This window comes from Carlito syrichta, unplaced genomic scaffold (genome assembly GCF_000164805.1).
Source record: "Carlito syrichta isolate Samal-C Ts95f unplaced genomic scaffold, Tarsius_syrichta-2.0.1 Scaffold303456, whole genome shotgun sequence".
Lineage (NCBI taxonomy): Eukaryota > Metazoa > Chordata > Mammalia > Primates > Tarsiidae > Carlito > Carlito syrichta.
Genome location: NW_007247552.1, coordinates 140,497 through 165,107, shown reverse-complemented (window position 1 = coordinate 165,107; position 24,611 = coordinate 140,497). Strand labels below are relative to the sequence as shown.

At 33.8% G+C, this 24,611-nt stretch overlaps 1 protein-coding gene across 1 annotated transcript in view; it reads left to right on the top strand.

Moving 5' to 3' along the window:
- CFAP47 (cilia and flagella associated protein 47) overlaps positions 1 to 24,611 on the top strand; it is a gene marked incomplete at its 3' end in the record, with an annotated part of 181,213 nt that overhangs the window by 21,224 nt on the left and 135,378 nt on the right. Inside the window, exons 3-9 of the mRNA XM_008058584.2 lie at positions 272 to 399; positions 7,294 to 7,432; positions 9,720 to 9,948; positions 10,358 to 10,518; positions 12,169 to 12,296; positions 13,865 to 14,100; positions 23,756 to 23,945. Coding sequence (XP_008056775.2) covers positions 272 to 399; positions 7,294 to 7,432; positions 9,720 to 9,948; positions 10,358 to 10,518; positions 12,169 to 12,296; positions 13,865 to 14,100; positions 23,756 to 23,945 — 1,211 coding nt within the window. The remainder of the gene's footprint in view (positions 1 to 271; positions 400 to 7,293; positions 7,433 to 9,719; positions 9,949 to 10,357; positions 10,519 to 12,168; positions 12,297 to 13,864; positions 14,101 to 23,755; positions 23,946 to 24,611) is intronic.

The window sequence follows — 24,611 nt, the reverse complement described above, 5'->3', positions numbered from 1 at the left end:
TTATTTATTTGGGAGGGTATATCATACACTTAGATGCATAAAGTCTTATTTCTCTGTTTAAAATGTGTCAGATTATGTTGCTTTATATTTTTATTCCATAAATCCTGTTATTGGCAAGTTTATCATCAGTAGACCTTTATGGAAACTAAAGGTCTTTCAAGGAATTAAGATAGAAGTGTTTATATATGTTTCCTTATATGGGTTAAACTGTGAAGTTATTATGATGATTATTGTTAAGTTAATCATTTGGCCTTCTTTTCTCTTGCTTTAGGTTGATTCCATTCTGTCTACTGGAAATTGAGTCGGAAATTGAGTCAGTAGTTAATTTTGGCATGTTGGTTGCCAATAGTAAAGTATATTGTAAAGAGATTAAAATAATTAATCGTGGCAGAGTTCCAGGTAAATATTCACTGTCATATATATTAACTCACACTTTTAGAAGAGTTAGTATTATTTGAAATGTATACCTTATGTAATTCATAGCTTCTCTGATTCATCCAAAAAAAGATGTCTGACATTTGAAATAACTCACAACTAAAGAGCCTAAATTGTATGACTGTAAAAGACTGATAGGCAATAATTCAGGAAAAATGAACCTGCCTTCTTATTGATGCTGATTCATACAGTCTGTCTTTCAGATGATACCTGAGGATAAGAGGCAGGATGATGTCTTAAAAGTGACATTGCTCTTAGAGCCACTCATAGACAGAATTAAGGCAAACGTCTTATTAGCTGTGTGATCCATGGCAAGTGTTTTTAAGAATGTTGAACTTAAGATACCTCATTTATAAACTGGGGCTAATAAAATGCATGATGACTATGCACATGCTTGAGGTTGTGATATGGTACTTGGCTTATCATAGATGCTCAATAAATATTTGTTCTCTGTCTCTGTCGTTTTCAACTTTAAAATCACATAATGACCCCTACAAGGTTTTTACTAATTTTTGTTGAAAAAATAAATGTGTTTTTCTTCTCCAGACTAGATTATTTCCAGGGATTCTTACTATGGCCTAAGAGTTTCCAGAATAGTATGTATGTCCCTGCACACTTTTCATTTGTAGAATACAGTAAGCATAAAAGTGCTTATTGCTTCAGTCTCCTCATTAGATGGTCAGCATGTAGAGTTGCAACATTGCCATTTCTTCCAATCTAATATGAGGCCTAACTGCAGACAGATAGGATATTTCTGTGAGACTACTTATTGAATACATAAAACCGATCTTAAACCCAAACTCTTTCCCATTAACTGAGAATGTTATTTGAGGCCACCTAATTGAGCTTTGATAATTATTAAGATAAAAGCAATCTGTCGCTTTTTACTGATGTTTTCCCCTAGAGTATAAAAGAATAAAACTGGTTACTATTCCTCATTGAGTGTTACTCATTTCACTTTCCATGCTTTGGTTTTTAAATGAGTGAGTATCTGATGACTGTGGGATTATAGAATATTAGGCTCATCTGTGGTCTGACTCCAGTGTTAAGGAGGAAGTCTCTTATGGAGAGTGATTATCGGCTATATAATCCTTTAGACTCACTGGGTATATTTTAGAGCACTGGTATGTAATTAGAAGATTTTTATTAGTATTACTTTACTTTCTAAAGTTTCTATTAATTGTTATCTATTGAAAATCTTTCAAAGTTTTGATCACAGTAATATATACTCTTTTTACTCTAAAATCTCACCAAATTGTGTAGTTTTATTTCATATGAATGCTCTATATAAGCAAAAGAGATTTTAATTTTATCAAATATCTAATATAATTTTACTCAATAAAATAAATACAATTAAGCTACTGATCTGGTTCACATGTTTTAGGACAAATAATGCACATTGGCTATTAGTATTATGTTAGTATTTTCTATGTACATAGTATTTATGTTAGGCTTATTATAATTGGGTACTGTGAAATGTTAATTACTATTACCTTACATACCAAAGCAAATTGTTATCATTAATCACATTTTCTTAGTGTTACTTTGTCACTCATGTTATGTGTTAAATTATCGAATTTTTTCCACCATTATCAAAATTGATATAATTTATTATAGTTACAGTAGCAAGTGCCTGTAAGAGTCATAAAGCCCTTATTATTTACAAGCACAATATATAAATATTCATGATAATAACAATATATATTCATGAGGAAAAACACTTATGCAGAAAATGGATTCAGCAGCAAAAGATGATTTTAATAAAAATTTAGAATGCATTTTATGTGACAAATGTTTTATAACTTTAGAATCAAAGTTCAAATGCATACAAATTTATGTGTATAAGTAATAAGACATTTAAAAATCTACCCTTGGCAAATTTAAGTGTGTACATCTTTCTTTTCTCTCCTTCGTAGTGTCATTGGAGTTCTTATCTTTGTTTTTATAGATCCCAAGGTTTAGCTATGTAATAATTTCTTGATGGTTTATTTTAATAGACTCTTATGGAGTAAACACTCATGCATTTAGCCAAATAGTATTGAATACATTGTTTCCTCAACCTTTATAAAAATGTTTCTTGTTTACTCCTGACTGTGCAAAGTATAGCTTATCTTTTCTGAAAAGACATGCCTCATTCTTTAAAATGTCTGTAATTAGTACTCTGTGAGTGAAGCTAATGAACTCCATGTTTACTTTTATGATTTTATGATTAGGGGTATGATAATAATCCTGTTATCTGTCAGTTTTTATCTTTGGAAACTGAAAAAAAAAACATTTTAAATTTAGAATTACAATCATTTTCTCCTTCACCTGAATATCCTTGATTATTTAAGTAGACTTTTTTTTCTTCTACAGTGTTATAATATAGTTTCTAAAGTCCCTAAGTGAGATCCTTATACACATTTCTGAATTTGAATATCTACCTCAGAACTTATCATCCTTTAGGTTTACTTGGGCTACTTTGTCCAAAATATATAAACCTTTCACTTGCTCTTAATGCCCAGTCTACCCTTTTCCCTTATCGTCAGCGTTATCTCTCTATTGCACTGTGTAAAAAAGCTTGGCATCATCTGTAAAACATGAAATTTGCTAAATTGGACCAAACCTAGAATTAGTCCTAAGAATCTTTCTTACTCATCCAGAAAAGCATCTCCTGCTTTGAATCTTTCAATGAAAGGTGATTGAACTAAAAAAGAAATTAGTTACACTCATATGAATATTTAGACTAGTCTCCAAAATTAGTCATTTGGAGACCTGTGGAGCCTAGAACACACTTGATGTACTTAGACCCAAGGAAGCTTTTAAAGAGTTAAGAAATTACAATGATCTTGAGTCCATGACACTTGATTTTTAATAGCGTTTTATAAAACTACAAACTTTGGTCACCCTGGCTTGAATTTACAGATACACTGACACAAAAATCTACTTAATAAATAATTTCTAAACCGGGCTCGGTGGCTCAGCCTGTAATCCCGCGCTTTGGGAGGCTGAGGTGAGTGAATTGCCTGAGCTGGCGGGTTCGAGACCCTCCTGGGTAACTTGGCGAGACCTCATCTCCACAGTAAATCAAAAAATTAGCTGGGCGTGGTAGCACACGCCTGTAGTTCCGGGTACTTGGAAGGCTGAGACGGAAGGATCGCCGGAGCCCAGCAGGTCGAGGCTGCGGTGACCGGGAGCGGCCACTGCACTCCAGTCTGGGCCACAGAGTGAGACTCCAACTCAAAAGTAAAAAATAAAAATAAGTTTCTAGAAGTATTTTGGAGAAGTATAGGCAAGGTAACAATGTATATTTCACCACCCAGTGTCTAAGCTGCTTCTCTAGAGAAGGTAAAAGAACCCAGATTCAAGAAACACTTAGATTTGTGCAAACAGCCCTTCATCCCAGATATAGTTGTGAGTGCCCTTACGTCTTGTGTGTTCTCCTAGATCTTATTAGTGTCCAAGTCTATTTGTCGATTTCACATGGCTTATTAAGAAACATTTGAGCCTTTGGGAGGCTGAGGTGAGTGGATTGCCTGAGCCCGCGGGTTCGAGACCCGCCTGGGCAGCGAGACCTCATCTCTACAATAAATCAAAAAATCAGCCGGGCGCGGTAGCACGTGCCTGTAATTCCGGCTACTCGGAAGGCTGAGGCGGAAGGATCGCGGGAGTCCAGCAGGTCGAGGCTGCGGTGGCCGGGAGCGGCCACTGCACTCCAGTCTGGGCGACAGTGAGACTCCAACTCAAAAAAAAAAAAAAAAGAAATGAAACATTTGACTTAGTCGCCACTGTCATCTTCTTGGGAAAACAGAACAAAAAACTGTCTGGCTTCTGTGACCCTTCACTTTCTTAAATAGAATACTAATTAATAGCTTAAGTCTTGAAGTGAGTTCAGGGCTCACATTTGTGAACAGGGCTCACATCTTGGTTGTACTTTTTACTTGCTGGGAGACCCCAGGGAAGGAATTTGCTCTTCCTGAATATCCATTGCCACACTTATACATTAGAGGTAAAAATAATGCCTTCTTCCTCTAGTTGTGGTAATGATTAATAAAATTCTTAGCACACTCTGTGGAATATATTAAATGTTCAATAAACATTAGTTGATAATGTAACGATTACTCCTTTCTACCACCTCTCCCCTCTTCGATTTTCTTTTCTGGACTGCTATTTCTTTCCTTGCTGTATTAAATGTGAACATTCCTTAAGGTTTGCCATAGACCTTCATATTTCCTCAGCCAACATACTCTCCCTGGACAATCACTTCCATTCCTTTTTTCTACTGACTCCATCCAGATCCATACAATATTTTAGGTATCCTTCAGTTTTCTGAAATTTAATATGCTAAAACCAAATCCAACAGCTTACCCCAATATTTTACCTTTTTTTCTTTTTAATTGAATGTCGCCTCTAAAGTATTTGGGCAAGTCAAAGTCCTTGACACCTCTCTTTTTGCCTCTTACCTCTTTATTCAATTTGTACATCCTATCTAGCCACTTTCTGATTAAGTCAGTAATCCTATTTGTCTCTGTCCCATTGCCACTTTTCTACAACAGGCCGTCATCTTCTCTTGTCTAGTAATTACGTTAACCTAAATTATTTAAAGTTACATCTTATCTTCTTTTATGTATTTCCCACACCTAAGGTAGTATCATATCTGAGAAGAAATGAAAGTCTGATTACAAATTTCCATTTGTAGCATTCTTTTTTTCAACAGCACTCTTCTCTCAGGATGATGCCCTTGCTTCTGTCTTAAGCAATAAAAAAAGGAAAATAGTCTGTATTAAAGTTATATAAGACATAGTAATGTTGACATACTTGTCTTTTTTGTTGTTGTTGTTGTTGTTGTTGTTTTGAGAAAGCAGGATTTATTGAGAGGACAGAAAAACTCCCACAGTGGGTGGGAACCCGAAGGGGTTGCTACATACTTGCTATTTTAATGTATTTAGAAAATTGAACAGTATTCATTTGAATTTTGTGTTGTTCCTGAATAAGCTTTTGAAAGATTCATTTAAACTCTTTTGTCAAATAATGTCTAAATGGTTGCAATATAGAAAGCTATTTCACTGACTCAGCCTTAACTGAACTCATATAGCTTTTTTTCTAGGGAATTGGATAAAAAATACCTATTTATTCAAAATTGATGTAATTAATAGATTTTCGTTTTTTCTTATAACAGAAATGAACTTTATTATGTCATTGCACTTCTATTAAAATGAGAGAATTAATACATTTGGTTACTTTGAGTTTACAAATAATGTCTTTTTATATTTTCAATACTTTTATTATGGTAATAGTTTGTTCTCCTATGTTAAATGAACAATTCTGAAAATATCATCAAATGTGGTTTAAAACTGCTGAACTGGAAATTAGTAAAATTGTTTATGTTAGAATAATGCTCACTTGTGTTAACATTGCAATCTGATAATAAAAAAAGAAAAACTAGTGATTGCTTTCATTTGCTGGACATGTTTTGAGTACTGCTTAGTGCTAAGAAGTGTGTGGGATGCTGGGATCACAGACATAAAAAATAGACTGTATGCGATGTCAAAGATCACATGCTCTTTATGTAGGCACTAACATTAACATAAATTATGAATGATTTCTGCTTTTAGAATAAGAATGTTTGTAGCCTCCTTTGCATACGCCATTTGATTCTAGAAACTCATTTCCTTTGCTCTTACCCTGTGTTAACTGGATAAATTAATCTCTAAGGAAGTGGTAGTGGCTATAAGTGTGAACCTTGTGGTCAGAAACATCCAAGTGAAAATTCGAAATCCGTGTATGAATGCTGAATGTATGTATTTATTGATTCAAGGTCTCTGTCTCTCAGGCTGGAGAGCAGTGGCATGATCACAGCTCGCCACAGCCTCAACCTCCTGGGTTCAAGTGATCCTTCTGCCTCAGTCTTCTGAGTAGCCAGAACTACACATCCGCACCATCACACCAGGCTAATTTTTTAATTTGATTTTTTTGTAGAGCTGAGGACTCAGTATGTTGCTCAGGTTGGGTTCAAACTCTTGAGCTCAAGCCCAGATTTATTATGTAGTTACTAACTGTAGCAATTAACTATTGCTATGTAACAAAGCATTCCGAAATACCTTAAGATAGCAATTATTTATTTAATTGCTCATGTGCATACAGATTGATTGGAACTTGACTGATCTAGGCTGGGCTCAGCTGGATGTTCAGCTTCAAGCTGAGCTAGCTGGGGCTGTTGTTTCTCACTGCAGATTTGTGGGTCAGCTGAGTGGCTCTGTTACCCATTTGCTCATTCAAGGACATAGGCCAAAGGGACAGCAGCAACTCAGGAGAAACACTTTCCTCTCTTCATGATAGAAGTGCATTGGGGTTGGAACTGGCATGCTATCAATTCCACCCACATGGTATTGGCCAGAGTAAATTACATAATCAAATCTAAAGGCAAGGGGCAGGAGAACACACTTTGTACATTATAGAGTAAGAAGATGGGTATAGGAAAGTTGAAGAATCATGTTCAACAATCTAATCTACTACACTAGTTGTGTGACTTTGAGCAAATCAATCAACATTTCTAAATTTCTATTTCCTTACTTATAAAATAGAGGTAATGATTAAAACTATATCATAGATTCCTTATGAAAACTATATAGGATACCATATATGAAGTGCTTAACGTGTCCGAACATAGTAAGCAGACAATATATTTTAGGTATTGATGAAGGTTGAGTTCTAATATTAAGCTCATATTTATTAGATGGTCTCAATGACTGGACTTAAAACTGTTTTTCTTGGGATAGAATAGACCATCTACTCTGTAATATATCCATTTCCAACTAAGAGTGTGAATGCAATATCGTAAGGGTCCAAATATAAACCATCTGCTCTTGATTCCCTTAGGTATGTTTAAGACAGAATATCAGGGCCGATTACCCATCCTCATTTCTCCAACTAGTGGTATTGTGGATTCTAAGTCATCGATTGTTATCAAAGTGAATTTCTGTGCAGACCACCCAAGAATTGTAGATGAAGAGGCAATGTGAGTGTATATTATGGTTCTTAATTTTAGTATGAATCTAAATACTTTTTTTTTTCACCCTTCATGTATGCCTTTTATTGTATGGTAGCATCTTTGTTTCTTCATTCAACATTTATTCATCGAGTCTCTGCTATTTGCCAAGAGCCAGTCTCTCAAAAATGGGAAGAACTAGAGGATAGCATATGGTTATACCCAACAGAATCCTCTAGTTTGTATTTCATGAAGTGGGTCAAGAAATGGCTCCACTAAGAAGGTAATAGTTGAACCAAACACTTATTGATGAGTAAGAATTAGCCAGGCAAAGAGCAGTGGTGCAATTTGTAGGAGAGATGGGTGTTGGTGATAGGAGTGGGTTAGAGGAGGTATTTCAGGCAGAGCAAGCAGCAGACTTCTAGAGGCAAAAACACTATATTACACACTGAGAGATCTGTGGCAATTTAGAGTCAAAGAGATGAAGGTGGAGAGTACTGAGATGGATCAGAAAAATTGAATGGGGATGTTCTAATCAAGGGCCTTGTCAACCAACATTTTTTTAATGCTGCGTGTCTCAATTCACTAGTGGAATGTGTAATCAACATAATGGGTCACCACCAACATTTTAAAAATGAATCAAATACTATCAAAATATATGTGTGTGTGTGTGTGTGTGTGTGTGTGTGTGTTCCTACATTGCAATGTAAACTACATTTCTTACTGTAGGACACACTCATAAATGCATGCAAAGCAGATGTGAACCTTGATGGAAGCTTAGGTTTTATTGTGAAGGCTGTGAAGTCTCAGGAAGCTTTTAAGACAAGAGTGTCCTGATTAGTTTCATTTTTAAAAAGTCATGCTAGTGGCAGTGTGCAAGACAGACCCGGGAGTACAAATGTGGGGTGGAAAGCCTGATAGAAATTAGAATAGTAAAGCAAGAAGAGCAAGATAAAGACTAGAGCTAAGGTAAACTGAGACGATTGATAGAAGTGTGAAGATTAGAGATAGGTTATGGGGGCTCATTTGACTAGATTTGGCTACTGATTGTAGAAAAAGAAGATAAGAGGTGGAACAACTTTGTGGGATAAGATTTTAAGTTCAGTTTTGACATGTTAGAATCAATTTGCTTTTCAGATTCCAGGTAGAACTGGCTAAGGCCTATTACATTTTCTTGTCTGTAAGTACAGAAAGAAATTTTATCTAGATGTACAGGGTGTTACTTACCCAAAAAGCTTAGAACCAGATGTGCTTTGAATTTTGAATTACTTTGTATTTTGGAATATTTGCATTATACTTCCTGGTTCAGTATCCCTAATCCCAAAATAAAATATCTGAAATGTTCCAATGAGTATTTCCTTTGAATTTCATGTTAGTCCTTAAAAAGTTTTGGGTTTTGAAACATTTTAGATTTCAGATTAGAAATATTCAAACTTTATTGGGATCAGGGTCAACAAAGCATAAGGGATGAAACAGGGAAGTGTTGCTAATAAATTTGAGAAGGAGTGTAGAATGTAAAAGAGAAACACTACTATTCACAGAGTTTACAAAAAATCCAAGTCTTAGAAAAATGAGAAGGTAAGGTTTGAGTGAATTAAAAGAAAAAGCAGGAAAGTATGGTGTCAAAAATGCTAAAGGAGGAGAGATATGCAAAGAGATGGTATAAACAATACCCAGCATTATAGGATATAGAGTAAAATAGAATTAAGTGACAGTTGAGGAGTAGTCAGTTATCTGTGGTATCTCATGGGACTAGATTGAGAAGATTGCATTTATGCCAAAGAGGAATAAATATGAGAGAACAGTCCCAAAAGAGAATTGAAAGTTATCAGGGTAGTGAAGATTTATGGGAAGATACTTATTTCAGAAAAGACATAGATTTTGGCTGAGATGCTTTAGATTGTAGGGAATGAGACTGGCTATTAGATTTCAGAGGTGGGATGAGTTAGAAAATAATCTCACACTTCTAGAGCTAGAGATAACCATATAAATCATCTAATTCTAGTATTTAAGAAATAATTGGTGATATGAATATACCATTGAACTCTTTCTGGAATCAATTCATGAGATTGTTCTCCTACTTTGCTGTTTCCTGTAGACAGTGAATTAGGCTTCACATATGCCATTCCACTGTGTAGATTCAGGCAGAAGGACCTGGTAACCTCAGGCATGTATGCAAACAGAACTACCCTTAGGCTGTTGAATTTTAATCATAATGTGATTTTAAAATTTCAATTTATACAAGTGTTCAGAAGAAATATAAAGTATATAGAATTCTAATTAAATATATAAATATATGTGCATATTTATTTTTTAGAGTGAGTTTGCAGGATCGTCCTGATATACACTTGATTATCAAAGCTCATGTGGTTGAGCAGATTATTGAATTGTTAAACATGAATTCGAATAAAAGGTTGGACTGCATACGCTTTGGTTCTATTTTCTTTGGAACATCAAAAATTGAACGTGCAGTTATACACAATAATAGCCCAGAACCCTTAAGTTGGGTGGCCATAATGCATGATGATTCTGTAGGAGAAGAATTGGTAAGTAAATGGTGAGATAAGGGAGTCAGGTATTATGATTAATAATAACCAACTAGTTTTTAATTATTAATTTGATTTGATTTCATGTTTGACCAAAGATAACTTCAAAATTTCAGATAAATTTTAACTGAATGACTAACATTTATAATAATATATATCTAAAGTAAACCAGACAAGTGCTTCTGATATAGATCAGTGACTAATTATGGGGATTTCTGTTCTCATCAATTTTTCAATATTTCTGCAAATTTTATGATATGTTTTGGTCAAATTTATGTATAAATGTTACTTTGAAGACAGAAATAATTTCCTATATTCTTACATTTTAATAATTATTTTATAACCTCCTCTTAAAAATCTTTTTGTTTATGTCTTAGCTTAATACTCTTTTATTTTCATTGTATATTAGGGTACAAATATTCAACAAGGAACAGATGTTGCTTTAAATAATCTCAACTACATAAGAAAAATAAAGAACATAGATATTACCAACTTTATCTCCTGTGTTCCTAATGAAGGGACTTTACTGCCTTATCAAAAGACTGTAATTACATTTTGTTTCAGCCCAAAGTAAGCAAAAATTAATTTCATTATAATGTTAAATACTAATAAAAAGTATATTAACCACATTTTAATTAGATTTATTTTAATACTGTCACAGTAAAATTTTCCAGAAGGTACAAATTGAATTTTTCTTTTTATGGTTCTAGATGTTTCTAACATAGTTAATGATATTTCCAATAATTCTAAATATGGTTCTAAATACTTCATGTTAAATTAAAAACCTCTTTGGATCTTATGCAAATGGGGTGGTGAAAGTACAAGTTTTGTATTGTTTTGGAGTGTGGCCTCAAACCAATCTGTGCAGCTAAGACCTAATTTGTCTCTGCAGGAATCATTGAGTACACGTAGGATGTTCTAGGTGACCCCAAAGAGGAGGCAGTGCTTCTGGCAGGGCAACCTTTTTGCCAACTATCATGAGTATTAAACCTGTAGAACCTGCTGAGATCAACCAGACTTGTTTGATAAAATTTTTACAGACTTTTAGCACTGAAGCCAATGTATATTGTTCACAATTCCAAAAAACCCTAGTTTTGTTAATTAGTTTGAAAATAATTTTTGGAAATGTTGTTTTAAATATATAATAGCAATATCAGTGACACCTTGATATGTTACAATGTGTGTCAACTGATTCAATTGCAGGAATGTTTGTGAGAGGGCAATGTTTAATGTATTTCTTTTTGTGAAACAGGGTTGCTTGGTAATATGAATTGCCTGTTGAAGACTGAGTGTGCTTTAATTTAAGGAGGTTAATAAATCAAGTCATTGTTCTATTTGTAAATCTCCTTATTAATAATACCTTCATACAGAGAATGTCTTTGGTAAATCGATAAGATTCTGTTTAATATACAATCTTTGAAATTCCAAATACTGTATTATTTTTCATGGTAGCATAATAACTTGATTTGAGAGTCTAGCATAGACTAATAGGTATGGGTAAAATTTGAAGTCTTAGGTAAATGCATTCTGAACACACCATTTGTATTCATATTTAATATTACACATTATCCTTTTGTGAATGTATTTGAATATCTATCATTAGAAGAGCTAACCTCTCGGTAAGGCAGGTAAAGACAGCAGGCCTATGATATAATCCATCTCCCTCTTTGATCCTACTTTCTATCCTTCCTTTTCTTTACTTCTCTAATAAAATTTGACTGTTACCAAATCTTGTTCTTTAAAATTACTTGTTGTCCACAGCAAGAATGTGGCTGGCAATATGCACTTAGTGCACTGGGGGAGACAAATATGTAACAGAGATTTTTTGTATTACACCCAGGAGTAAGCTAGATTGTTGTAAAAAGTTAATCAGCATCCTTAGCTAGAGATGATTCTGCCTGGAAAAAAAAATTCTTTTCAGAGAAAGTGGCATTTGAGCTAGACATTGACAGCTTAGTATATTTAAATTACTCTCATCTAGCAAACGTTGGCATGAACTCATCCTTCCGAGCTTTACATTCTGTAGCCTTCTTTTAGCAAGTTTCTCTAGCTGTGCAGTAATTTTGGAAAATAGCTGTATTTTTATTTGTAAGCTTTATTTGTTTGTATCAATTTAAAGATTGGGCTAATATTCTCTTTTGAGAATAAAATAAAAATTTTTAGATAAAATAAACATTTTTTTCACTTTGCTTTAAAAATAATTTATTGTGATTTTTACAGGCTAATAATTGATGGTAAGAAGGATATTGAACCTTCACACAGGCAGGACTATGCTGTCTTTATGAGATTTGAGTTCAAAGGAAACAAAGATGGATTTTTGAGAGATGATAATTATAAAACTATCAAAAGTAAGTACGAAATTATCAAATATGTAGCAGTTTAAATCACTCAAAAGTTTGAACATCAATATTTGTAGAGACAACTTAACACATAATTATTCAATGGAATGAAAATGCAAACATATTCAAGGATAATTAAATTGTCATATGCGGCATGTTAAGAAATAATTCGTCCTCACAATTCTTTACATAATTTTCCAAGTTAGAATTTAGATGACTGTATACTTTTAAAAATGACATTAGACAAACATGACGATCTACAGTTTAAAGATTTTTTTAAAAACTGTTTTTTCTACGTATATTTAGGTATTCTCTTAGAGATTGGTATGGGGAAAAATGATCCATTCCATTTTTTTTTTTTTTTTTTTTTTTGAGTTGGAGTCTCACTCTGTCACCCAGACAGGAGTGCAGTGGCACACTCCCGGCCACCGCAGCCTCGACCCGCTGAGCTCCGGCGATCCTTCCACCTCAGCCTTCCAAGTAGCTGGAACTACAGGCGCGCGCTACCATGCCTGGCTAATTTTTGATATATTGTAGAGATGAGGTCTCACCAAGTTGCCCAGGTGGGTCTCGAACCCTCGGGCTCAGGCTATCCACTCATTTTGGCCTCCCAAAGTGCTGGGATTACAGGCTGAGCCACCGAACCGGGCCGATCCATTCCATCTTTACCAAACTTTCAGCTCTCTTAGAATCTATGTATGGAAACAGACAGAGAACAAGGTCTAGAGATTAGTAAGCAAATGCAGCACCCTGTTATAGGATACTGTTATTCATTATGATTTGCCGACCGCATGCCAAAATACATTACCTACCAGAATATCTACTAGACATCTCAACCTAATATGTCCAAAACAGGACTCTCTTGTTTCAAGAAATAGCAATCCCATCATTTCAGTTGCTCAGGCAAAAAAGTTTATGAGTTATCCTTTATTACCTATTCACTTTCTTATTCTGTATCCAATCTACCAGTAAATCCTGTTAGGTCTACCCTCAAAAATGTATCTAAAATCTGACCATTTCTCACCATTCTGCTATTACCTCCCCCTGCCATATTTGGGTCCTTAGGCTTTTTGAACATACTAAGCAAGTTATTGACTTAGAGTGTTTATGTTCTCTGTGCCTGGAATATACTTTGAAAACAATTCACGCTTTTTTTTTTTTTCCAGATTACCTTTATATATTTGGTCAAGTGTCTTCCTATCGTGTTTCTTTTCTGGATGTTTTTACATAAAACAGAATTCCAAAGATTTTGAATTCGACTTATCTGACCCTATTTCACTGTTATCAATAACATGCATCTTCTATGAAATGCTATATAAATATATGCATTATTTGGGTGTTTATCGTTAATTTCACTTCACTAGAATATAAAGTTCACTAGAGCAAGAATATTATTTCTTTTATCCTGTTATATCTCCAGGGCTAGAAGGGTACCTGGTACAGAAAAGGCAGTCAATAATTTTGTTTAGTGAAAAGATTGAATGAGTTACACATTTTCAGCAGGTTTTTCAGATGATACTATTTGAACTTAGAAAATATATTCTGTTTATGTTCAGCAGCTATTGTTGCTTTTACAGGTGATCAGTTCCAGAAAGTGGAATTAGCACTGACAGGTACAGGACTTCCTGTCGTATTACAGTTTAATTCAGGAAAAGTTCTTAATTTTACACCTTGTTTCATGGGTGAACGTTCAGAGATTCAGTGTATTATACAAAATCAATCCAAATCACTTCCTGTGTTGTACCACTTTAAAAAAACTGCACATTTTAAAGTTGATCCTAAAAGGGGCAAAATTGATGAAGGATGTACCCAGGTAAGATAAATTTTATTTGCTTTCACATTGTGACAAACAGTTTAAAGTCTGTTAAAATGCTTTGCAGATGATTAAAAACATTTGTTCTGCCAGTGTTTATCAGTTACATCTCTTGTTTGCCTAGTTATGAATACTTTTATATTGGAACTCATAGAATTCATAATTATTTGTTTAGTGTTTGTCATGTGCCAAGGAAAGCATTTGACCCTATAGGGGATTTAAAGAAGTGAAAAATACAGTTACTGTCTCTAGGATATTTTTAACGCAGTATGGAAGTACAAGACATATACACAAACAGATATGGCTAACAAGTAATGTAAAATATGTATAAAGAAAGCTGTAACAAGGCAATATAAAACTTCAGAGAACAGAATTATTACTTCCAGCCAGGAAGAAAGGTTTTCATAAGAGTAACATGCGAGCCGGGCTCGGTGGCTCAGCCTGTAATCCCGCGCCTTTGGGAGACTGAGGTGAGTGAATTGCCTGAGCCCACGGGTTCGAGACCCGCCTGGGCAGGCGAGACCTCATCTCTACAATAAATCAAAAAATTAGCCGGGCGTGGTAGCGTGCGCCTGTAATTCTGGCCACTCGGAAGGCTGAGGCGGAAGGATCGCCAGAGCCCAGCAGGTCGAGGCTGCGGTGGCCGGGAGCGGCCACTGCACTCCAGTCTGGGCAACAGAGTGAGACTCCAACTCAAAAAAAAAAAAAAAGGAAAAAAGAGTAACATACGAACCAGACCCTGAAGTTTGAGTAGAATTTTTAAATCAAAAATGATATTATTTACCTGACTTGAAACTTACACTGCTGGTGAAAAACAGAAAAAAATAGAATACCAAGGCACACCTGTGAGCACTAGGCCAGCTTCTGGATGTTAGGGGCTGTTTTTCTTTCAATTGTTACGCTGATAACTCTCCTGGATCTTCTAAACCAGACATTGGCAGACTATGGTCCACAGGTCAAATATGGCCTGATGCTTGTTTTGGTTAAATAATGTTACTGGAACATAGTCACTCTTATTTGTTCACCTATTTTTTAAGGCTATTTTCATGCTACAAAAACAGTTGAGTAGATGTGAGAACATTGTATGCCCCATGAAGTATGAAGTATTTTCTGTTTGGCAATTTACTGAAAAAGTTTACTGTGCTGTCATTTTCTCCTCAGTGTCTTATGTTATCATCTTTCCTCCACTGCAGTGATGTGGTTCATAAAGTTATTGATGGATGTTTCCTTCTAATTGCAATAGAAACTAATGTATATATGCTTTTACAAATGCAACTTCTAATTGTAACTTTTACTGCTTCATTAGTATGACCTCCCTCCCTTCAAATTTGGAGAGATTTAGTCAGTCTTCATAGAATAACAGCAAATGTTAATCACATTATACTAGAAGCCTTATTTTCAATTGTTTCCTAGACTTCCTTTCATCCAAGTCTCTTAAACCTACCAACTCAATCATTTTTCTTTAGTAATGTATAAATCTTTAAAACATAACTGATAGTCAAGTCCTTAATATTATCTTCATTCCTCTATATTTCTGGATTTCTCCAGCATTAATTTTCAAATTAGTAAAAATGTTCATGTAAGAAGTGTGTGGACATGGAGAACTGTGATCTGTACAGATTGGTCAGACTTTGGCCATTTATAAGTGTGGTAGGGTTATTCTTTTTTAAATAAGTTTTATTGACTAGTAATTCACATACCATAAAATTCACACGTTTAAGGTATACAATTCAGCACTATCAAATTTCACAACATTCTCCTCACCTCAAAAAGAAATCTTATGGCCATTAGCAGTCACTCCACTTGTCATTTATCAGCCTGTGGCAAGCACTAATCTTTTCTCTGTCTATAGGTTCTCCATATCTGGATATTTTATGTAAATATTATATTTATATGTGGTCTTTTGTGTCTGACCTATTTCATTTAGAATAATATTTCCAAAGCTCACCTACTTTGTAGTATGCATCATTCTTTTTTATAGCCAAATTATATTTCTTTGTACGATTTACCACCTTTTGTTTTCCTTGTATTAGTTGAGGGACATTTGGATTGTTTCTACCTTCTGTCTATTATGAATAATGCTGGTATAAAAAAATCATGTACACGTTTTTGTGAGGACATTTTTTAATATAAATTTTTATTTTAAATATATGAGGCACAATTTAGGGTTAGGTATACAAATGTCCATTATTCAGGTACCCTTGTTGATTAGGTGCCACCACCCCCCCCCCCCCCGGCAGTTTTCCACTACTGCCAATCCCTTTCTTATAGTATTACAATAGTTGTTCAAGTTCCGCTTATCAGTGAGAATATGTGATACTTGGTTCTTTGTTTCTGTGATAGACCACTCAGTATTGTAGCCTCTAAAGTTCCTCCAAGTTGCTGCAAAGTTCACAATTTTGTCCTTCTTTATGGCTTCATAATATTCCATCATGTATATGTACCACATTTTTAAAATCCACTCCTCTTTCGATGGGTAGCACGATTGGTTCCATGTTTTTGCTATTGTAAATAATGCTGCAATAAATGTGTGTGTGGAGGTATCCTTTTCATAGAGTGATTTGAGTTCTTCCAAGTCTATTCCCAGATGGCGGATTGCAGGGTCGTATGGAAGGTCGATTTTTAGATCTTTTAGGAATCTCCACACTATTTTCCACAGAGGCTATACTAGTTTACATCCCCACCAACATTATAGAAGTGTTCCCTTTTCTCCACATCCTCTCCAGCACCTGTTGTTTTTTGAGTTATTGATGATGGTCATCCTGACTGGAGTTAGATGGTATCTCAGTGTGGTTTTGATTTGCATTTCTTTAGTGACTAGTGAGGCTGAACATTTTTTCATGTATCTGTTGGCTGTTCTTTTGTCTTCTTTTGAGATATGTCATTTTGTATGTCACTCTATTTATATCTTTTCATGTGTCATTCTATTCATATCTTTTGCCCACTTTGTAATGGAACTGTTTTTTTTTTTTTCTTTTTAGCGCGAGTTCCTTGTAGATCCTAGATGTTCGGCCTTTGTCAGATATACGGTTGGCAAATACTTTTTCCCAGTCTGTGGGCTGTCTTCCTGCTCTCTCAATGGTTTCTTTGGCTTTACAGAAGCTTGCCAGTTTATCTCTTATGGCATGGGCCCTTGGGGTTTTGATTAGGAATTGGTTGCCAGTTTCAGTTTCCATAAGGATGTGTCCAGCATTTTCTAAGGTTCTCATAGTCTAAGGTTTTACGTTTAGGTCTTTGACCCATTTAGAGTTGATTTTTGTGTATGGTGATAGGTAGGGGTCTTCTGCATGTGGTCAGCCAGTTTTCCCACCATTATTTACTGAATAGATTCTCTTCTCCCAGTGGTTGATGGTGGAGGCTTTGTCGAAGATGAATTGCTTGAGAAATTGAGATTTTGCTTCTGGAATCTCTATCCTGTTCCATGGGTCTATAAGTCTGTTCTTGTACCAATACCGGATTGTTTTGGTTATTGTAGCTTTATAATAAAGTTTAAAGTCTGGGAGTGTGATACCTCCCACTTTTTTGTTGTTGTTGTTGAGGATTGTTTTGGCTATTCGTGGTTGTTTATGTTTCCATTTGGATTCCTGTATTGTCATTGCCAGGTCTGAGAAGAATGCTGCTGGTAATTTATTGGGTATTGCGTTAAATCTGTAGATTGCTTTGGGTAGGGTGGACATCTTAACAATGTTGACTCTCCCAATCCATGAGCATGCAATATTTTTCCATTTGTTTGTGTCATCTTTGATTTCTTTGAACGGTGTTTTGTAGTTTTCGTTGTAAAGGTCTTTCACTTCTCTGGTGAGGAAGATGCCAACGTATTTCATTTTCTCTGTGGCTATTGTGAATGGGATTGTGCTTTTTATTTGGGTTTGTGTTTGTTTATTGTTGGTGTATAGAAGTGTGACTGTCTTTTGCACATTTATTTTATACCCAGAGACTTTGCCAAAGTCCTTTGAAGGACGGATTTTTAACATTCTTGAAATATACCTAATGGTGGAATTGTTGAAGTCATATAAAAATTGTATGTTTAACTTTTTGAGAAACTGTCATACTGTTTTCCAAAGTGACTGCCCCATTTTATATTCCTGTCAGCAATAAATGAACCGTTCAATTTCTCCATACCCTGGACCACACGCATTAATGTCCTTCTTTATTATGGCCACCCCAGTGGGCGCAAAGTGTCATGTCCCTGTGGTTTTTTATATACATCTTCCCAGTAACTAATTATAATGAATAATTTTATGTGCTTATTGTCCATTTGTATATCTTCTTTGGAAAAATGTTTATTCATATCTGTGATAGGTTGAATAATGGTTTCATAAAATATTTTTATCTTAATCCCTAGTGTTATGAACATGTGATGTTGCATGGTTAAGGAGAATTCAGGTTTCAGTTGGAATTAAAATAGATAATCAACTGCCCATAAACTAGGGAGATTACCCTGAACTATTGGAGTGAGCCCAATGTAATTACAAGGGTCCTTATAAGTGGAAATGAAGGAACAGAATAACCGTCAGTATCAAAGTGATGTGATGTGAGAAAGACTTCCCTATTCATTAAGTTCTGGCTTTAAAGATTGAAAGGGAGTCATATGCCAAGGAATGGCATGGTCTCGAAGCTGGAAAAAGCAGAAGGCATATAATACCCTAAGACTTCTGAAAAATATATAGTCCTGCCAATACCTTGATTTTCATCCATCTAGACCTGTGCCAGGATTCTAGTCAACACAAGTATAAGATAAGAAATTTGAGTTTAGTCAATAAAATGTTTGTAATATGTCATTGCAAAAATAGGAGACATAACATTTTTTTTACCAATTTTTACTTGGGTTGTCTTTTGTTGTTGAGCTGTAAGAATTTTTTATATATTCTGAATCCAAGTCATATCTAAATATTTATCAGGTGCATAAATTGCAAATATTTTATTCTGTTCTCTAGATTGTCTTCTTATTTTATTGATCATCTCTTTTGAAGCATAAAAGCATTTAATGTTGATTCAGTCCACTTTATCTATTCTTCTTTGGTTTCTTGTGCTTTCAGTATCACATCTAAGCAATAATAGACTATCTAAGGGCATTCAATTTTGTTACTATGTTTTTCTATTAGAATTTTAGCTCTAACTTTTAAATCTATTTTCTATTTTGAGTTATTTTTGTACATCACATAATTTAGACATCCAAATTCGCTTTTTTACTATTTTGAAATTTAATTTTATTGTATATTTTTTAGATGAACAACATGATATATTTTGTATAGTTGACCTTTAGTTAATTTTTTAAATTTATATATTTAATTTTTAGAATTGCCAAAAATTGTATATATTCATGTTGTACATGATGTTTCAAAGTATGTATACACTGTGCAGTGGTTAAATCAAGGTAGTTAACATATACATTACCTCACATTCTTGTCACTTTTTTTGTGTGGTGAGAACACTTAAAATCTACTCTCAGTGATCTTCAAGAATTCAATAAATTGTTTTTAATTATAGTAAACATTATTTAAAATAGACTTCTTGAATTTATTTTTATGCCTAATTGGAATTTTATGTCCTTCGACCAACATCTTCCTAATCCCCTCACCCTTCAAACCCTGGTAAACACCATTCTAATCTGCTTCTATGATCTCAACTTTTTAAAGTTTTGCATATAAGTGAGATGATGCAGTAATTATGCAGTATTTGCCTTTCTGTGCCTGAATTATTCCACTTTACATAATTTTTTTAGACTAATCCTCTTTGTCACTGACAGGAGTTTCTTCTTTTTTAGGCCGAGTCATTTTCTATTTTATATGTATACACCATATTTTATTTTTTTCATATAGAAGGCAAGTTATTGCAGAATTATTTTGTATATCTAGGTTTATCCTATGCCTGTACCACAATGTGTCAATTATTATAGCTTTCTAGTAATTTTTGAAATTGGGAAATATGATTATTCATTGCTTTTGTATATAATTGCAATTGTTTTTTGCATATTGACCTTGCAATGTACAAACTTGCTACACTCATTTTGTAGTTCTGGTGGTTTGTTGGTGGATTCTTTAGGATACAAGATCATGTTGTTTTACATCTTTCTTTTCCATCTGGAATCATTTTATTTATTTATTTTCTTGCCTAATTGCGTTAGATAGAACCCTTGTACAATGTTATGTAAAAGTGGCAAAAGAGGATATCTTGTCTTGTCCCTGATCTAAGGGGAAGTCATTAGTCATTCATCATTACGTATAATGTTAGCTGTATGTTTTTCATAGATTGTCTTTACAAACTTGAGGTTGTTATGCTAAATGAAATATGCACAGAAAAAAACATTACATGATCTCACTTATGTGTGGTATCTAACAAAGTTGAACTTACAGAAACAGAGAGTAAAATTGTAATTGTTAGAGGCAAGGAGTGGAGGATGGGAAGATGTTGGTCAATAGGTATAAAGTTTTAGTGAGACAGAAAAAATATGTTCTGAAGATCTATTGTGCAACATGATGACTATAGTTAATAATAATGTATAATCGAATATTGCTAAGAAGGTAGATCTTAAATGTCTTCTCTTCCCAAAAAATATAGACATGGTATTTAGCTTAATTTAATCATTTTAGATTAAATCAAAATATGTTATATACTATGAATATGTACAATTATTATTTGCTAATTATACCTTAATAAAGCTGAGGGGGAATTAAATGTAAAACAAAGTCTATTTACATTTACTGTAACTAGTGGTAATGTAGGATTTAAGTCTGCTATTTTTCTATATATTTTCTATAACTTTATATCTTTGTTCTCTATTATTTTAATACTGTTTTATTTTGTGTTAAAAAGATATTTTATAATATACCATTTTAATTCCCTCATTATTCTCTTCACTAAACTTTTAAAATATTTAATCTTCTTAGTGGTTGTTTGCCTTCACCACTAAGAATGTTGGGAGTTACATTCAATATCTTTACTTAAAAAGGCCTAGTTCAGATCAATAGCAACTTTATTTATATAGTATACAAAAACTTTGCTTCAGTGTAACTCTGTTCCTTGTCTCCTCTTTGTGCTATTATTATAATATAAATTATAAATACTTATTTTTTAAAGCTCATCAGCACTCTTAAATAATTACTTCTTTATACATTGCTCTTTAAATTAAAAAAGAGCAGGAAACCATTGCGAACAAAAATATATGTAAATTGTCTTTTATGTTTATCTATTTAAGCAGTTACCTTTACCTATGCTCTTAACTTCCTTGTCTGAATTTGAGTTACTGCCAAGTGCCCTTTTATTTCTTTCTGAAGGACTCTCTATACTTTTCAAATGCAGTTCTTCTAGTGATACATTCTCTTCATTTATGCGTTTCTGGAAATGTCTTAATTTAGATTTCAGTTTTGAATGATAATTTTGCTAGTTATAAAATTTTCAGTCGACACTTTTTTTTTCAGCATTTAAATATGCCTTTACTATGCTTTCTTGTTTCCAGTGTTTCCAATGAGATGTTGCTGTTGAGTTTTTAAGAATCCTTTGCATGTGATGAGTAACTTTTTCTTACTGTTTCCAAAATTCTCTCTTGGTCATAGTTTTCTGATAATTTGGCTTTCATATTTTTATGTATGGATCTCTTTAATTTATCCTGCTTGGGTTTTGTTGCGCTTCTTTTATATGCAGATTGTTTTCATCAAGTTTTTTAACTTTTCGTTAATTATTTATTCAAATATTTTTCCTGCTTTTAAAAACCTTTTCCTTTAGAAGCTACATGTGTTACTATGCTTGATGGTGTCCCAAAAGTCTCTGAGATGCTGATCATTTTTTTCATCTTTATTTATCTTCTTCAGTCTGGATAATTGCAAATGCCTTGTCTTCAATTTCACTGAATATTTTTCTGCTAATTTAAACCTGTAACTAATTCCTTTTGGTAAATTTTTAACTTTAGATACTTCACTTTCAATTTTAGAATATTTATTTGTTCTTCTATGTAATTTCCATACTTCGTTGAAATTGTCTTTTTGTGAAACACGTTTATATATTCCCATTACTTCTTTAGACTTATTTTATTTTAGTTCTTTGAATGTATTTATAATGGTTGACTTATCATGTTTGTCTAATAAGTCCAACATTTGTGTTTCCTCAGGGACTTTTTTTATTGAACACATCATTTCTAGGTATTGATGACATGCTTTCCTGATTATTCGGGTGTCACAATTTTTGTTGCTGTTAAAAACTGGGCATTTTAAGTAATATAATCTGATAACTATGGAAATAAAAATCTCAGTATTTTAAAAATTTTTGGTTGTTTTATTTAGTGAGTTTCTAGACAAATTCTGTAAAGATTGTTTTCTTTATTGTGTACAACCAATCAAGTCTCTGCTCAGTTAATTTAGTGTTCAGCTAATGATTGGACAGCAGTTCCTTTAAATTCCTTGAACCAATAAGTCTCACTGCCTATGTCAAGATCCTCTGTGTAAATATGTGGGAATATGTCTTCAGTCTTTTGTCAAGTAGTTTACAACTCTTTCTAGCCTCAAATTCCTTATTGTAGACAGCGTCAAAGTAAGTCACAGATGAGAGATTAGAACTTTATTATGTCTTTCCTGGGCATATACATGTGTGGAAATCTCAGTTTTCAGGAATATGTCAGAGTTTTTCAAATACCATAAGAATATCTTGTTCTCAAGTATTTTTTTAATTATCCTTGTGTCTATGTATCTATCTGCCTGTTTATCTATCTATGATTATCTTTTTTTAGTCTTAAATGGTAATGTTACCTCAAGTTATTGTGATATTCAACGATTGCTGCATACATACACACACACACATAGTATAATGTTTTGTATATTATGAAAATTATGAAAACTAAGTTGATATGGATCTGAACTAGACCCTTTTAAGTAAAGATGTTAAATGTAAGATTAACTATTTAAAAGGATTAGGAAAATAAATAATGAGAAAATGTAAATGGTATATATATATGGCACACACATGCGTGCGCGCGTGCACACACACGAACAAAACTCTAAGAAGAGGGTTATTCACACAGAATAAGCTTTGAATCATGGCAGATAAATACATGCCCTCACAACAGGCTTTTCAGTCAGCTGCCAGACAGAATAAATATATACATTTCTCTTGGAATGAGGTTTTTAGAGAGCTTCAAACTCATTCTTTTCCCTCCAGTGACTACAGGGTAATGATTTTCACAGCTTCCACAGTTGTAGAGCATTTTTTCCCCCAAGAAGACCACAAAGCTGAATTTAGGAGAATGGGATTACAGCAAATAAAAATGTCACAAAGTCATTGATTCCTTCAGCGATTCAGCCATTTTTCCTTAAATAAATACTCTTTGGATTTGTGTAAGCTTCTAAGTAATTTCCAAATATCTGAATAACTGAAAGAAGTTCATTTTGACAATGGTCTCCTTCCTTATGTGGAAAAGTAGGTTTTTGTAAGTCTTTAATTCACTATTCTGGAAGTGCTTCAGGACTATGTTCTTAATATTTCTTAAGTAATTTTCCAGTAATGTATATATTAATTTGCCAATGTTGCATGCTTTTGAAGTACTTTTATTTCTCCATGATGAATAACTTTTCTTGAAGTTGTAAGAACTGTCCTATTGAATTTGCTTTTAGTCTTTTTATCCTAACAACACAATACAGGTAACTTTTCCTCTTCTTTTTTATAGCATGTAATGTGTTCATTTATTCCACATCAAGTTGGATTCTTTAAAGTGAAGCAGGTGATAGAAATTATTGGCTCAGTGGCAGATGAAAATTTGCAGTCTTTATCAATGAAACCTTTTTATCACATATATTTGGATTTCAACAGCATCTGCAAACCTTCCAGGAAGAAAGTTGTGATGAAAATTAATCCTGGTATGCTATTGTGCAGTGCTCTCCTGGTTTTGATGTTGTTGTGAATGTATGCTTATTTTAATATACTAATTATTTAGCTGTATATATCAAATGTGGTCTAATTCAGTGGTTCTCATCTTTTAACATGCATTAAAGTCACCCAGAAGTCCTGGTGAAACAAGTATCACTGGCCTACATCTCAGCAATGATTATTTATCAAGTCTGTGTCAGGGCCCAATGGTTTACATTTTTACAATTTTCCCAGTAGATGCTGATGCTGCCATTACAAGGATCACTTTGAATAGTACGGTTTGGCAATATATACCATTTATCAACTAGTTTTATGGCTTTAATATTTACACTTTTTACTTTTTTGTTTGAGTCTATAATATAAACTGGTTTTGACAATTCCATGGATTTTCTTATTGCTGCTGTTTTATCTAATCCTTCATTTTCTTTTATAAGTGAACTATATAAAGTTGGTGATGTCCAACTGTCTGTAATCCACAAAAAGTTTAGTTTTATGAGTTAGTCTAAATCCTTCAAGTTATTATGTTTTTGTTTGTTTGTTTATTTGGGGGTTTTTTTGGTTGTTTTGTTTTTTGTTTTTTGGTTTTTTTGAGTTGGAGTCTCACTCTGTCGCCCAGACTGGAGTGCAGTGGTCGCTCCCGGCCACCACAGCCTCGA